Here is a 16841-nt window from a genome sequence, read left to right on the forward strand (position 1 = left end):
CGGATGTTGTGAACAACAGTGTCAAAAGCAGCACTCACGGATGACAAAGTCCAAAAAGTAAGATGTCGTCTTCTTGTGATAATTTATCTCGGGATGTCGTTATCCTAAAACTATTGTCGTCTTTATGTGATAATCTATCTTGGTATGACGAAATCCTAAAAGTAGGATGTCGTCCCTCATGTGACAATTTATCTCGGGATGACGAAATCCTAAAAGTTGTGTAATTATTTACGTCTTCCAGAGCTCCGTAATCTATGGAGAGAACCAGTCTGTCTATACTGCAGATAAATCAACTCAACTTTGTATCATAGACTTAATAACCAAGTGATTAAAATAGAAAATTTTCCCCATTCGCAGTTTACATAATTCGCCTTGTGTTTTGATTTGATTGATGTTTCTTTTCACTTTTATAAACTGAACCAAGAAACATATTTTCACCAGGAACATACATTATACTGCACCATATTTAATATGATGTAATAACTTATACAGACAAAGTCAACCATTAATATTTTGGCCAATCATCTACCGCGCATTGGGAAGAGTGGTGTTGTTTCTCTCCTTTGATTTCTTACAAAAATACCAAGTACGGGATTGTTAATTACCAATCGGTCTTCGAAAATGCAACAATGAAAGAAAAAACAGCCTTGTCACACGAACTAGAGTGCTTTCAGATGCTTGATTTCGAGACCTCAAATTCTGAATGTGGTCTCGAAATCGAATTTGTGGAAAATTAATTATTTTTCGAAAACTAAGTACGTTTCTTCAGAAGGAGCCGTTTCTCACAGTGTATTATACCACCAACAGCTCCCCATTACTCGTTATCAAGTAAAGTTTTATGCTTATTTAAACTATTTTGAGTAATTGCAACTAGTGTCCACTTTAAGGGTGTTTTAATACATTTCAGAAGATGCATACAGTGGAATAGTTTGGTTGTAGATCATTCATTCATTTATGAGTTGGGCTTGATCAAAGTTTGTTGCACTATAAATATTGTTACATGTTTTGTTCAGAAGGTGTTAATAATTTGCCACGTAGTTAACATAATTAGATCGGAGCAATGAACTCATTCATTGATGTGAAATTGCCACATGTTTTTCAGGTGATATATTAAAAGTTTGCTTTACCCCACAACCTTAATAACACAACTTTTATCTACATGGGATATGCAATGTGCGTACAGAAGATAAATTTAAAAACGGGGTCAATTTGGCTATTACGACTTCCTGAAAGATCTAGTCACTAAGATAATCGTCAACATCGAAAAGGACGCTGGTCTATAAAAGTGGACATAAATATTGTCCTCCACACTTCGGCTGTTTGACTGCACCATTCTAACATCCTGTTTCGACCAACATCATCATCATCATCATGAAGGGGTTTGTTCTTGCTGCACTTGGTGAGTATTGGAATCTTCAATCATTTCTTGAAGGTCGAGGCATGTCGCACACTATTGCTGTACAACATACTATAGTTCTCGCCCGAGTTTGTTTAGTTGTTCAATTCAATCCACCGTTTACACAATTATTTTCACTTCAAACTTTTATTGTATCGTGTTTTTTACTGAGGGAAATATTATCGTAAGTGAAGAAAATGGCGCGTTGTGGATATTCTCCAACAATTTTAATAACTTGTAGTTACATCTCTATAGTAGTAATATGAAATTCACTGTTAATACAAACTTCTTGAGAAAGGTTTTGTTCTCTCTTTCTCTATTGACTTCAATAACAACATGCAGTAAACTAACTAAACTAACAACATAACCCAATCACGCAAACCGCAATCAAACAGTCCAGAAAAATATAAACAGTCCAGAAAAAGGGAAGGATTGTTTATATTGCGTTCGAGTCTTTCTTGTGTGAAAGACTCGTGCATATACGAAAACAAAAGACCTGACAACTAATGTTTTGTAGTTGAATTAAATTGAACTGAATTGAACTGAACCGATTAAAATTGAATTGAATTAAATTGAAGTGAAGTGAAATTAATTGAATTGAATTGAATTAAATTGGATTGAATTGAATTGAATTGAATTGAATTGAATTGAAATAAAAGGAATTGAAATGAATTGAGTTAAACTGAATTAAATTGAATTGAACTGAATTAAAATGAACAGCATTGAATTGAATCGAATTGATTTAAATTTAAATTAAACTAAATTGAACTGAATTGAATTGAACTGAACTGAATTGAACTGATTTGAACTGAATTAAACTGGGTTCAATTGGAATTGGTGTAATAAAATGTTGACCCATCTTTCGGTACGGTAACCTTAAAGCCATTGGACCCTTTCAGTAAACAGTGTTGTCCAAGGCCCACACTTTGTGTACCACAACTTCTATATCAAATAACAAACCTGTGAAAATTTAGGCTCAATCGGTCATCGGAGTCGGGAGAAAACAACGGGAAAACCCACCCTTGTTTCCGCGCGTTTCGCCGTGTCATGACATGTGTTTAAAATAAATCCATAATAGGGTTTAATGCGTAACGCAGTAAACCGATTTAACACCAGGAAATATGCATAATTATAGTCAGGTTGCACAGTCGGGGCTATAAGCGATTGGGATTGTCAGGGCGCATTCAGACGTGGTTCCATTGTTCTTTTCAACCAACCAAAGCAATGCATTTGGGGAAAGGGTGCTTGTCTTTCTGGGAACCGTCATTGAATATTCTGCCACCGAGGAGTTAAGATAGATTGTATAGTTTCGCAAAATTCGGTACCTTCTTGGCAACTCGCTGGAAGTGGGAACCGCATTGAAGAAATCCAAGTGATACCTGATGAGGAGGGCGAAGATGGGCGGCTACAGAGAGTGGTGAAGCCGATAGCTTACTAGCCGGGCAAATCGGGTGAGTCGCTACATTTTCAGACCTAATGCTGGGGCAAGTACAGCCCCAACAGTAACGCTAGTAGGTAACACGAGTACCGTGAATACGGAAAGGTTTCAAACATCTAGTATGTATAAAAGGGCCAATAATTGCGAACATCCCACAGATTAATAGTCAGGATATTTCATGGCCTTTACACGTAACTCGGGGTATAACGGACCAATATTCTCAAAGCATGAGTACAGGTACACAAGGACAAGAAAGGGCGGACAATCATAATTTTTCTGGCAGCTTGCCGTTTAATATGAAATTTAGTCAGAGCTTGTGTCAGTCAGGCCAATCAGGAATAAGTAAGCCTAGTAGTTTAGTGTACAACTTGGCAAACTCTAGTCAATATTCAGGGTATTCCATACATAACAGGGATGGGGCATTGAGTAGGTTAGGAGGGACATCATCTTCAATAGAACTGGGTGGTGCCCAACTTTCAAATGCAGGGTGCAAAATAAGTACAGTAGGGAGCAGTTGCATGTGGGGGTCCATTGATTGCACAGCGGGCTCTTGAAGCATACCGATGGCGGATAACATGCAGCATATGAATTAACCATCAACTCCCTTTAATCCATTGATATCGGTTTGTAGCGAATTGGGCGAGGGCCCACCGCTAACCTTAAAATTTTTAAGATTATTCATAGCGAGTTTGTGGATTTTGCTGTGATCTTACAAAGAAGAGTGACCCTATAGTAGTACAAATAGCCTACCGCTAACCTTAAAATTTTTAAGATTATTCATAGCGAGTTTGTGGATTTCGCTGTGATCTTATAAAGCAGAGTGACCCTATATTAGTACAAATAGCGGTCAAGACACAATAATTCTTGCTGGCTGTAAACGAGGGGGGTTTTATAATATGGAAAGATAATAAACACAGGCGTCCAATTACTTCTATACATTACATGGACCTCTGCATTTTTGACTTATGTAGCAGTGTATTTGCGAGCTCATCTCCATAGAACACATAGAATTATTGAAATAGTGTCAGATCGTACGCACAGAGAGCAGCAGCTCGTCCAATAAGGGGGGATGGCGCACTTTTAGAATGAGGCAGCAATTAACACCAGTTAGATCATGGGCATAATTGACGATGAATTATGGGCATTGCACGTCACAGCACCATGTGTTAATCAAGCTCTAGAACAAAGTGTACATAAAGAATAGAAGGGCAATACCAAGTTTCATTATGACCTTTCGGAATGATTGATCATTATTAGGCACTAAATGGCCAGCTTCCATAAATCAAGGGGTAGCCTATTGCATAATATTAAAATTAAAGACCTTTGCATCTTCTTCCATTTGTACATACGTATCTGGTATTTCATATGTTTAATGAATAGGGTGGTATAGATGGCCTTAGCTTTCGATCCAAACCGGACCTAGTTCAGAGGCATAAAACAAGTACAAACAAATACATATCCATTCATAGAAAAAGAGAGGGGAAATGGATTAAAGGAAGAAAGAAGCGGGAAAGAAAGAAGCGGGAAAATAACAGCCAATCAAAGTTTCTATTTCAGAAACAATTGGTGGCTATGAACCAATACGAGTAGAGTGGCGAGGACAAAGGAGGTTTCATATGAAAGGATGGATTACTGGACCATAAAAGTGGTAAATGCATCGTTCGTTAACAATGCAGGGAAACATGAAAGGGTAGAATTAGAGAACAAGTTGCATCATGATGCAATTAACAATGGTCAATTAATAGAGAAAAGCAAGATCAAAAGTACGATGGTATTAAAAATAGGTATGAGGGACCGGTGGAAAAAAGGGGGGTTACTTACATGAGATAGTTAAAGTAACAAATATATAGGAACAACTTTAAAAAATTAATTTATACTTGAGTTACAGAGTATAAACAACATTATAGTTCTCAAGCAGAAGTGAAGTGGGGGTAACGGGAATTTATTTAACACCAGTGTTTATGTTTAGTCCAAAGGACTTGACTGTCTTGAGTTGGTGAATCCAGTGTGATTCTCTATGCTTGCAGTTATATTTCATATGTTCATAAATTGCACAAATGGGAGGATCCCAAGGGTAGTTTCATTGTTTCTAAGATGAAAGAGGATTGTAGACGCTTGGACCCTCGGCAAGATTCAAGATGTTCCATTACATTTCCAGTGCTGAGCAGTCTGGTTAGTTTTTACCGCCAGTCTGCAAAATATTGAATTATTCGGTTGGGTCCTGAGGCGAATTAGAATAAATCTGCTTTATACTTGTTAAGTATAAAGAGTTACACGGTTCAATGGTTTGGCGGGAACATTGAATAGGACTGGGTGCGGTACCCAGGGTAAGGCTTATCTGGCTATGCTATCAATATACACATTAAAGCTTTGTTAATTTAGCCCTTTTTTAGTCGTTATATAGTTTAAGTATCATCGGTAACAGTAGCAGCTACCATAGCTTAGCAGGGAGGTCAGTACTAGCTTGAACCTGAAAGCGTTGATTTGCATAGATCAGGTGTACGTTTCCAATATCGGTTGGTTTTTCGTATCTGGCGGTCAACACAGCACTGATGTTCCATGGCAATGACACGTTGTGTCGTAAAAATGTCGGTACAAAATGTAACGAACAATGGAGGCGGGCTAAACCGTAAAGCTTACGTATTTGAACAACAAAGGCGCATGATTAAAAATTATCAGTTGATCCGGTTATTCAAGTTACAGGGTGTAATTATTGTCAGTCAAGACGAAAATTCGGTCGTTACAAAAAGTAACAAACATTATAATGTGGGACTAAACGTACAGAGTATGTACATGAGATGAGAAGACGCATGATTAAAAATGATCGAGTGATCCGGTTATTCAAGTTACAGGGTGTAATTATTGGCAGTGAAGATAACAATTCGTAAAGTGGTTACAAAAAGTAACCCATTATAATGTTGGATTAAAATGTAACAGAGCATACACATGAAATGACAAGATGCATGATTAAAAATAGGTTCAATTACAGGGTGTAATTTTTACAGTGAAGACAAAAATGTTCGATGCAAACGTAGAAGAGTGTGAAGATGAAAAGAGAAGATGAATGATTAAAAAGGAATCAGTTGCTCCGGTTGCAGCATAGCTTGCAGACATCTTCATCCGGTTGCAGCATAGCTTGCAGACATACCATATTTGACTTATATGACCTTTATTAAACTAGCATAGTTAATGTTTAAAGTATAATCAGCATATGAAGCTCTGCTGTTAAAAGCAGCATTCTTGGTTGCCCTTTTCGGTTATTCTGAGGGTGAGTGAGTTTACAACTCACGATGGCAAATTCCCGGGCGTTGCGTATTGGTGATATTTCCTTTAATCAGGAAGGGAATTTGCAAGTAGTTCTAAGATATTCAAAAACGGATCAAGTGGGTAAAGTTCAATCATTTCTATTGACAGGAATGCCAATACTTCACCGTTTGTACATTGAGGGGGGACCCTATGTCAGCCAGACAAGTTAATCACATCTTAAAGTAGGGATTAAGGCCTTCAGGTAAACCCCACACCCTTTTCATTTCATAGTTGCAGGATATGTTTGGGGTTCGGGAGGAACAAATCAAAAGTATGGGGAGATGGAAGTCTGGAGCACTTGAATCCTACATTAGGCCAGACTTAATGTTTTCAATTGTCTAAAAGGGGGTAGCTTGTAGCAAGGTCATAAATAAGCAGTGTAGACAACCGCTTCTTTAATTAGCATATTGCCGTTTAAGATAAATAATCATTTACAAGATTGGTGAATGTTGAGTTGGTTGTTAACAAATTGTGTACAACATTTTCAACTACATACAAGACTTTGACAAGATAAAATATTGGTCAGAACAGATTACCCAGGCTGTTTTTCTTTGAATTTGTTTTTATACAGATGTTTATCGGGGACAGTATCATTCGCCACAGCAGCGGCACAGTGGTGGTACAGTGAAATGGAAAGGCGTGTCTTGGGCACGCCTGGACGGCTGGGACTAGGCTCAGGAGATACGGCAAAAGGCGAGGTCCCGACGGCAATAGTGTTACATCTAAGGACCAAAGATATCTTGAAGGAAAATTCGGGACAGATAACACATAGGGTAAAAGGGAGCCTAAAGATGTTCATCAATCCGATGCAAGAACGTGGGTACCGGGACAGTATCATTCGCCACAGCAGCGGCACGGTGGAGGTACAGTGACATGGAAAGGCGTGTCTGGGGCACGCCTGGACGGCTGGGACTAGGCTCAGGAGACTCCTGGCAAAAGGCGAGGTCCCGACGACAATAGTGTTACATATAAGGACCAAAGCTATCGTGAAGGAAAATTCGGGACAGATAAGACATAGGGTAACAGGGAGCCTAAAGATGTTCATCAATCCGAAGCAAGAACGTGGATACCGGGACAGTATAATCTGCCACAGCAGTGACACAGTGGTGGTACAAGTGACATGGAAAGACGTGTCTGGGGCACGCCTGGACGGCTGGTACTAGGCTCAGGAGATACCTGGCAAAAGGCGAGGTCCCGACGACAATAGTGTTATATCTAAGGACCACAGATATCTTGAAGGAAAGTTCGGGACAGAGTAGACATAGGGTAAAGAGAGCCTAAAGGTAATTAGGAACATCCTACCCAACACACGGTTAATTTGGTCAGACATTTTGTTAAGGGTGAAGTATCAAGGTAAAGTTAAAGGAGGGCAGAAAAACGCTGCACTTGGGATTTAAATATGTATGCAAAGAAGATACTTCGGGAGATGCAAAACGCACCTGTTATAAAACACCCCCATCTCATTAACCCTTCCCGGAAGGTGCGTACTGGCAAGACATGATTCATTTGGTTCCATCAAAATTTATCAGACGGGTTGACACTCGGAGAAAGTTTTGTAAAAAAAAAAAAAAAAAAAAAAAGGGGGGGTGTTTGGGCAAATTTTTTATATCAAAATTTGCTTTGGCGGTAAGTTTAGGTTGTTCCTATAAACAAGAAGCTAATAGGCATTGTAGCCTGTGAGGAAGTGGTAAATTCATTTATGTGAATTGATATGGATAAATATGGTGGTAATAAAATGATGTGATTGTATATAAAGAAGTAGATTAATTTGGTACCTTCTTGGCAACTCGCTGGAAGTGGGAACCTCATTGACCCGGAGTTTTCTCCAGTCAATGAGTGCATTTATAATTATAATAATTGTAATTAGTCTGGTACCTTCTTTGGCAAATCGCCGAGAAGTGGGAACCTTTGCGGATTGGAAATTTACCGTTCGCAAAGTGAGGGATTGGGACCCTTTGCGAATTGGTCGCAAAGTGTATTATAATGGGAACTGGTATACTTCTTTATGAGTGTGGATATCACTGGATGGAATTAAATAAAGGGAAATCCCTTATATTATTATGAATGGGCGTTTTACCACCGAATTCAGAGTACGGAATAAATTAACTCTTGGCAGAGTTCACTACAACAACAAATCCTTGTGTCTGTGTATATTTATCAGGTGGTAATAGGGTTTAATGCGTAACGCAGTAAACCGATTTAACACCAGGAAATATGCATAATTATAGTCAGGTTGCACAGTCGGGGCTATAAGCGATTGGGATTGTCAGGGCGCATTCAGACGTGGTTCCATTGTTCTTTTCAACCAACCAAAGCAATGCATTTGGGGAAAGGGTGCTTGTCTTTCTGGGAACCGTCATTGAATATTCTGCCACCGAGGAGTTAAGATAGATTGTATAGTTTCGCAAAATTCCCTCCCTCCCTCCCTGGGGTTAATGGAAGGGTCAGGGTATTACGGAATACGTGGTACAGATTGATATGACTGATAATCTTACAACTTACACTTAAAGCGGTAAGTTTAGGTTGTTCCTATAAACAAGAAGCTAATAGGCATTGTAGCCTGTGAGGAAGTGGTAAATTTATTTATGTGAATTGATTTGGATAAATATGGTGGTAATAAAATGATGTGATTGTATATAAAGAAGTAGATTAATTTGGTACCTTCTTGGCAACTCGCTGGAAGTGGGAACCTCATTGACCCGGAGTTTTCTCCAGTCAATGAGTGCATTTATAATTATAATAATTGTAATTAGTCTGGTACCTTCTTTGGCAAATCGCCGAGAAGTGGGAACCTTTGCGGATTGGAAATTTACCGTTCGCAAAGTGAGGGATTGGGACCCTTTGCGAATTGGTCGCAAAGTGTATTATAATGGGAACTGGTATACTTCTTTATGAGTGTGGATATCACTGGATGGAATTAAATAAAGGGAAATCCCTTATATTATTATGAATGGGCGTTTTACCACCGAATTCAGAGTACGGAATAAATTAACTCTTGGCAGAGTTCACTACAACAACAAATCCTTGTGTCTGTGTATATTTATCAGGTGGTAATTCTCGTTAACGAGAATTTATATTGTTTTGCTGTTTTCTCAAAAAGTAAAGCATTTCATGGAAAAATATTTCAAGAGAAGTCTTTCACCATTGCCTTCTGTAAACCCTGTAAGTTATTTGTAAATCTGTGAACTTCTATTTTTTTTTCTGAACCGAAAGGGTCCAATGCCTTTAATAGGGTTTCCATAATCGGGTCATTCTTATTCATAACCGGGCATTGCACGTCCAGGAACCAGCTCAAATCTGCTCGGAACGTACATGATACAGCAAAACATGATTACAGATGGTTTAATAGTTGTTTGATAAAGGGTGTATGTTAAAACTTTTCAGCTGTGTTGATCCCATGCTGTGTGGGTTCCCTCATCGTGGGTGGAAAAGAGTCCAGCCCACACAGCCGACCCTACCAGGTAGCCATCATGAACAAAAACAAAGGTCAATTCTGTGGTGGAACTTTAGTTCATAACAGTTGGGTTGTCACCGCTGCGCACTGCTCGTAAGTATACAATGATTTCGTCGATAATATTGACTTGATTTTACTGAAACGTTTGTGGCTGTGAACCATCTTTAATCACACATGGAAATGGTTATGTTTTATGTTACACAATAACTGTTGACTAATGTGCTTTGGTAAATACGCGGACCAAACAAATCGCACGATTTTTTTACAGAAATTACCAGCTCACTGTACACTTTGCGGTAATTACTGTTGAGTGACAAGAATGACTGGAAGGGATTTTTGGATGGAAATTAAACGTTTGATTGTTACTCATGGCATATTTGTGAAAAGTTCTTTGGATTGTGTTTTGTTATTATTATTATTATTATCGTAACAACAAACTGTAAAAACAGTGTGGTGTTTTGCTTTTCAGCCCTGGAAATGGTCAGAGTGCGTGGGTTGGCCTTGGTTATCATAAAATTAACAAACACGATGGCCCTAATCAGCAGTTTGTCGAAGGCACATGGATTAATCATATAAATTTTGGCTATGGTGGTCACGGTCTGAATAACGACATCGCCTTGATTGAGCTTAAAACACCCGTCATCATGAACAGTGACGTGAAAGCTATCGGCATCTCTTCCAGCGAGCCAAATAAGGGATTGCCACTGCTCGTTAGCGGATGGGGAAACCTTGACCGTAAGTTTTATTCAGTTCAGAATCAATTTCTGGAATTAATAGGATATTGGGGACTGTATGCTAGACTTAAATGTAGGACGTTTGGACGCTAGGTGGCAGCAGTCCTACCAGGTAAAACCTGTGTTTCGGTAATGTGCACAGGTTCAGAAGTACGTAAGCTATGGACATTTCCCTCGTAAGGGTACCGCAATCTAGCGTTTCAAAGTCTCCCATTCAAACCACTGTATAGAAGTACATGGGTAATTAAACAGCTTTGTGTGCTGCCCCGAACTTCTATTATTTCCCAATTTGACATATAATTATGTCAAGGAACTATTATTAAAGTGTTAAATCTATCCGTTGTCCAGTACGATATTCCTCATTTCGATAGAGCGGGTCAATTAATAGACTATCGCCTGGGATGCCCAGTCACGCACATATGCATGACAAGTAGACTAGCTCCCGAGCTGCCCAGGTGTTAGAGTACTTGTCATGCTCAAATACCGTATGCGCGAATACTCGCGTGCGCGAGTTAAAGGAACACGTTGCCTTGGATCGGACGAGTTGGTCTATAAAAAAGCGTTTGTAACCGTTTGTTGTGCAATGCATAAGGGTAGAAAGATAATTTAAAAGTAGACTACAATGATCCACACAAGTTTGCCTCAAAATTGCGTGGTTTTCCTTTTACTGTGCAAACAAACACGGTCGGCTATTTATGTGAGTCAAAAATTTGACTCCCATAAGTGGCCGACCGTGTTAGTCGACAAAGTAAAAGGAAAACCGTGCATTTTCGAGGCATGTTTGTGTGGATCATTGTATTATACTTTTACTGCATCTTTCTACCCATATGCATATTATAACAAACACTTTTCGAAGATCAACTCCACCGATCCAAGGCAACGTGTTCCTTTAAGAACTTGACTGAATACATTATGAGGTAAAGATCTAGGCGCAACTTCATAGCGCTGCTTAGCGGCCGATTTTGTGCTTACCGTGCTATTTCCAATGCATAGCGCTGAAGCACGGGAAAAGGTTTGCTAGCCCTATTGAGTTTACTGCGACGAAAAAAATAATGATGTCACAATGCATATCCAAGGTGAATGCGCAAAATGACCACCTAATTTTTCTGCTAGGATATAGCCTGTGAAAATACGCTTGCACCTTGGCAAGTTTGTTCTGCTTTAAATAGCAAGAACATTTTCTTATCGTTCAGCAACGCTACGAAATTTCACCCAGTATGTAGGCCTACCCACCAGGTCACACACGCAAATGACATACTATTCGGGATTAGATACTTCCATCTGATTGTAATCTCAAATGATTTTGTCATTATAGCAAGCACCTGGGATCCTCCAATTGAATTGAATGAGGTGGTTGTGTACGCAAACAGTCATCAGGAGTGCGCTGCCGCTTATGGCAGCATCACTTTCAACATGTTCTGTGCCAGTGTGCAAGGAGGAGGTAAAGACGCTTGCCAGGTAAAACAATACCAATAGTAATAACTTTGCTTTGAAGCTTTAAAGTGTGTCTGACGTTTAAATAATTGAACCCGAAATAGAACTATTTGTGTAGCCTTGATCGAGGCAGTCGAATTATTCACTCCGAAAAAAGACCGCCGCTGTATAAAAACCCACCCGTAATCACTATGCATAACATCGCACGACACGATGCCCCCGTACACTATCCGCATGCGTCGGCCGTCAGGCCGACGCATGCGGTTAGTGGTTCGAGTGCGGATGACTTGTGTACGCAGTAGTCGTACGATGTGACAGTGTGTATAGGGGGGGGGGGGGTCATGCGGTTTTGATCGCCCGCACCACGCACAGGGCAGACGGGTGGGTGTACAGCGGCGCCTTTTTGGAGCGAATAATGCGACTGCCTTGAGCAAGGCTACTGTTTGTGCAGTTTTTCTGTCCTGCTTGGATAGGGAGGAGGGGTCAAAATTGGTTCATGTATTTAACATTCAAGGGTTGTTATGACACAGTTCAAGAGATGTGATTGTTTAGAGTTTCGAGTTTTTGGACCAAAAGGAGAGGTCTAGAAAACTCAAAGTTTATGTCCAATGATGACAAATAAGTCTTAATTTATATGTTTGTAAATCGGGTTTGTACAACTATACCTCATACATACATGACAGAGATTCGAGTTCTCATTGGTCCATTCATCATCACGTGTCAGGTGTTAATTTTGCGAACTACCAAGCGCGCACGTGATTTTTCACGCAAGTGGTAAATGCGCATGACAAGTAATAGTTCCCCGGGAGCTATTCTACTTGTCATGCGCACTACCATTGCGCGACGTCATGCCCGGGCGCTATAAATACAACAACTATTACTTCATAAGATTGGGCCTTTTATATTTAAACAGGGTGACAGCGGTGGACCAATCGTCAGTAACTTCGCACCAGACTCCCATCAGGCTGGTGTACTGCTTGAGGGTATTGTGAGTTGGGGCTACGGCTGCGCAGAGGCCGCGCATCCTGGAGTCTACACAAAGATTTCAAACTATTGTGACTGGATTCAGCAGAAAACCACTGGCGACGTCAATTGTTCATAAAACTTAGCTCACCTTTATCGACTGATTTTTGCTGGTGAATTATGTTTTAAGCTTTAAAACCTCCTGGGCACAATTTATCCGCATTCCGGGTCCCATGAATTGCGCCCTTTCTTGCTTTTAGAATGATGCAGAAAGTGGTTGTAATTAATGGGAACTTTAACTCGGATCCTGAGTCAGTTTGACCCATTTCGTTTTAAAACAGATTCCGTGTCAAACTAGATCAGTTTTAAGATGGGAGCTTTTAGTTTAGAGTGTAACTGGATTTTGATCGAGTTTATAAAAACAATAAAAACAGGGAGACCGAATGCTGTGGAAGATGTTTAATTAACAATCACAATCACAATCACAGGAAGTCGTTTGGGAAAACGGCAGACAAATGCAGATAACTGTACATTTAGGGAAGTCAAGAATAGTTGCATGATTTCTGCAATATGAAACCAAAAAACGCAGTATTTTAGGCAAACAACACAAAATAAGTTTCATACGTTGAACAATGTGATGAACGAGTACAAATAAAATAAAAAATGGATTTTCTACAACCAGAAACGATTAACGAGCTAACAAACAAGACAAACAACACCAGCTGTGCAGTCTGCCACGTGCAGCCTCCCAAAATTAAATGTTACTCAACCACAAGTCAATTATCCACATCTCCCTAATAAGTAACTTTTGAATTAAGCTGACATAGCCTACTTAGGTATTCTGAACAATAAAACCAGATGACGTGTGCGATAAAAATAACTGTTGTGTTACCGTGTTTGGATTTTTATTTGATTGATATTGTTTTCAAAAGTTTATATTCATGATAATAAAGGCAATAATGATAATGTGGCTTCTTATATAGCGTACATGTCCGTCACACAGTGACGCTCCTGGGGCTGTATACGTACATTATTTTCTGACAGATGTGGGACTACGTTTTTGAATTATGAGACCTAATTCTGATAGCACAATGTAATTTTTTACAAGATGCTGTGGCGCATTTTGCTGCCGATCGGAACAAGAACACTGGGGCGAACCCCTTCTCGTGTCGATAAGTGCACTGTTTTGTTTACATGCGTTACATCACACATGGGACCAACGACTTAACGCCCCATCCGAAGGACGAAGCAATGGTTAAGTGTCTTGCTTAAGGACACAAGTGTCACGGCTGGGGATTTGAACCCACACATTGTATGGTGTTAAGATCATTTGGGCGACTGTCGTTAAAGACGAACCAGTGATAGACATTCGTTGGGTGAAGCCTTCACAATAGATGATTTAATGCCCTCTAAATAACTACTCAGATTGTTGTTAATAAGAAAAAATATTCATGAAAACTGCACAGTTTGCTGCCCTCGAATGGCAGTCTTCCTCGGCATAGGAATCAACAATTGGTGTTGAAATAACGCCGGTGTGGCGGTTTCAACTTTCCGCTGTGTTCAGTTTTCCGAATGACCAAATACGGTAGCATTACGTCATGCGATGCCTGCGCACAGCAAGCGAAAGTAGTCCATTTTTAGTGCCGTATTGAGTCGTCCGTTACCCTCCGGTAGCTGTCATGGCGGCGTCCACGAGCCGAGTACAACTAGCGGCAAACGCGTGGATCGTATGAGTTGTTTTTTATGTAAGCAGAGTGTGACCTGCCTAAAGTTGTACCCATGAATACATGTAAAGATGGGGGCAAGAGATTATGTGACTACACAGAAAAGAATCGTAATAATAAACAATTTGGGGTCACTGCTGAGAGAACTACAGTACTCGCCAGGGTACTCGCGGCGGTATCTGACAGGTCACCCGGAAAACTGAACACGCCGGAAAGCTAAAACCGCTCGAACAACGTGATGATATGTCCGACTACGTCACCCGGAAAACTGAACACGGCGGAAGACTGAAACCGCCACACCGGGCACAAACATTTGGAAGGAAGTTGGTTGTTACTCCGAAAAAGACCATAACAACATTATAGAGGACCAGATTTAGACTATTGAGTCACACTAATTGCAAAAGTTTGTTTTATTGCTGATTCTTGTTTATTGGGTGGTTATTGATGACATATCCAAAATCGGACAAGAGTTTCAAGCCAGAAGTGACCTAATTTGCATATTTAAATTAGGTGGTAATTAGCAATCTTTAAAGTCAATTATCTCTAAAACTACTCATTTTATGGACAAGGTTTGTGTTAGAGGTGAACAGAAACTTGACCCAGAGATTCTAAAAAACATATTTGTTTACTCGATTGACCCTTTCCAAATAACTTGTCAAAGGTCAAGGGGTCAAACATGCGTTTAATTGGTTTTCTCCACTCAGGCATTGCATCAGGTGTGTCTATCGTCTATGAACTGTGGCTGCTTTCTTCAACGTTTGCCATGGACACAGGGACAACAGTACCGACGGAGAGCTATAACATACATCGATCAGCATAATGAAACTATATCAGGCCACCCCTATTGCAGTTTTTAAGAACACCTAAAAGAAACCGCAATGACGTAGTCAATCTTCAGCCAAGTCAGAATAAACCTTGATTTGCGGCCACTCAACAAGGTTGCAAAAGTCTCAAAGTGTCACACAATCAAATAACTACACACAACATTTGATGGTTCAAGAACCCACTTCTACACCGGGTTAACTTGCAGACCTAAGTGTGCAATGACAAAAAACAAAGCAAACCTGATGATTGGGGGGGGGGGGGTGAAGGTCTGCTACCAGAGAAAAGGACAACAATCCAGCTCTGGTCGATTTTTGAAACACATGAAGTTGACATCTTAATAACAATAAGACTTGTAATGCGCATGTATCCACCCTGCTGGGTGTTCAAGGCAAAGTAAAAATATATTTCAAAAAACACCTTGACCTTTGACCTTGCTGGTTAGAGAGGTCATTTGAGTGAATTGATGGAGGTCAATTGGTACATGGGGATTCATTCAACCCGAAGAATTCATTCATAGTATTTATTACACTGTCATGATATGCCATGTAAATGCACTTGAGTGTAGAAAACTGTGTTTAACCCCTTGACCTTTGACCTAGTTATTTGGGAAGGGTCAATCGAGTCTACAAATATGTTTTTCAGATTGTCAAGATCAGGTTTCTATTCACCTCTAACACAAACCTTGTCCATAAAATGAATAGTTTTAGAGATAACTGACCTTAAAGATTGCTATATACCACCTAATTTACCTAGGTCACTTCTGGCTTGAAACTCTTGTCCGATTTCGGATATGTCACCAATAACCACCCAATAAACAAGAATCAACAATAAAACAAACTTTCGCAATTTGTGTGACTCAACATGAAAAAAATGTCGGATTAGAAGATATGAATTGATGTATAGGTAACCTGAAAGTAATGCATTTGACAAACCTTAGGTTTCCCGATAAGGACAATGTTCTTCATGCTAAGATTTGAAAAAGCTGCAATAAGAAAGACAATTTATCTCCTTGCATTCCCCTAGAACAAAATGCCTGGAAACACGATCCACTTGTTAGTCCACAGGGCGCTGTACAATGTGAAGACGTCATCATACGGCAATGAATGTTGCACAAGAAAGGATATTCAACAGACCATTATACGAATAGAGGCGGGGGAACCCATTGACTTGGCTACTCTATTATTTTATCTTAAATGTCTCCCCTGTCTTTATCCGCAAGAATAACGACAGGTTCCTGCTGCCAGATCCAGTGATTCCATTGGGTACAGTGACATGAAAATTCCATATGCCCAAACAGTACACTGCTGTCACGATAATAATACTACTAATAGTAATAAGACTTGTAATGAATGAGGTCAAAGGTGAAAGTACATGGAGGCAGCTGGCGTAATTCACATGTTAATATTAAAGAGTGGAACCGCAGGCATCATATCCATCATGGACAATGGGATCTTTAAAGGAGCAACTACACCCCACCTCAAAAGCAACTTAAAACTGTGACACAAACAAAAGTAACAGAAACCTAATTAAGAATGTGCAAGAGGACGAACACGATATTGAGAGTGCC

At 39.9% G+C, this 16841-nt stretch overlaps 1 protein-coding gene across 1 annotated transcript; it reads left to right on the plus strand.

The window, feature by feature from the left end:
* Positions 1-1242: 1242 nt before the first annotated feature.
* LOC139950698 (trypsin-2-like) lies at positions 1243-13599 on the plus strand. Its single transcript, XM_071949492.1, has 5 exons — positions 1243-1399; positions 9525-9687; positions 10064-10329; positions 11644-11786; positions 12676-13599. Exons 1-5 carry the CDS (start codon positions 1372-1374, stop codon positions 12862-12864), a joined length of 789 nt encoding a protein of 262 aa, XP_071805593.1. The 5' UTR covers positions 1243-1371; the 3' UTR covers positions 12865-13599.
* The last annotated feature ends 3242 nt before the right edge of the window (positions 13600-16841 follow it).

This window comes from Asterias amurensis, chromosome 18, assembly GCF_032118995.1.
Source record: "Asterias amurensis chromosome 18, ASM3211899v1".
Lineage (NCBI taxonomy): Eukaryota > Metazoa > Echinodermata > Asteroidea > Forcipulatida > Asteriidae > Asterias > Asterias amurensis.

Excerpts from the sequence above, each read along its gene's own strand:
- LOC139950698 (XM_071949492.1), top strand. The coding sequence starts at position 1,372 with ATGAAGGGGTTTGTTCTTGCTGCACTTG. Across the intron at positions 9,688-10,063 it reads GTCACCGCTGCGCACTGCTC|CCCTGGAAATGGTCAGAGTG; the intron begins GTAAGTATACAA and ends TTTGCTTTTCAG. Across the intron at positions 11,787-12,675 it reads GAGGTAAAGACGCTTGCCAG|GGTGACAGCGGTGGACCAAT; the intron begins GTAAAACAATAC and ends ATATTTAAACAG.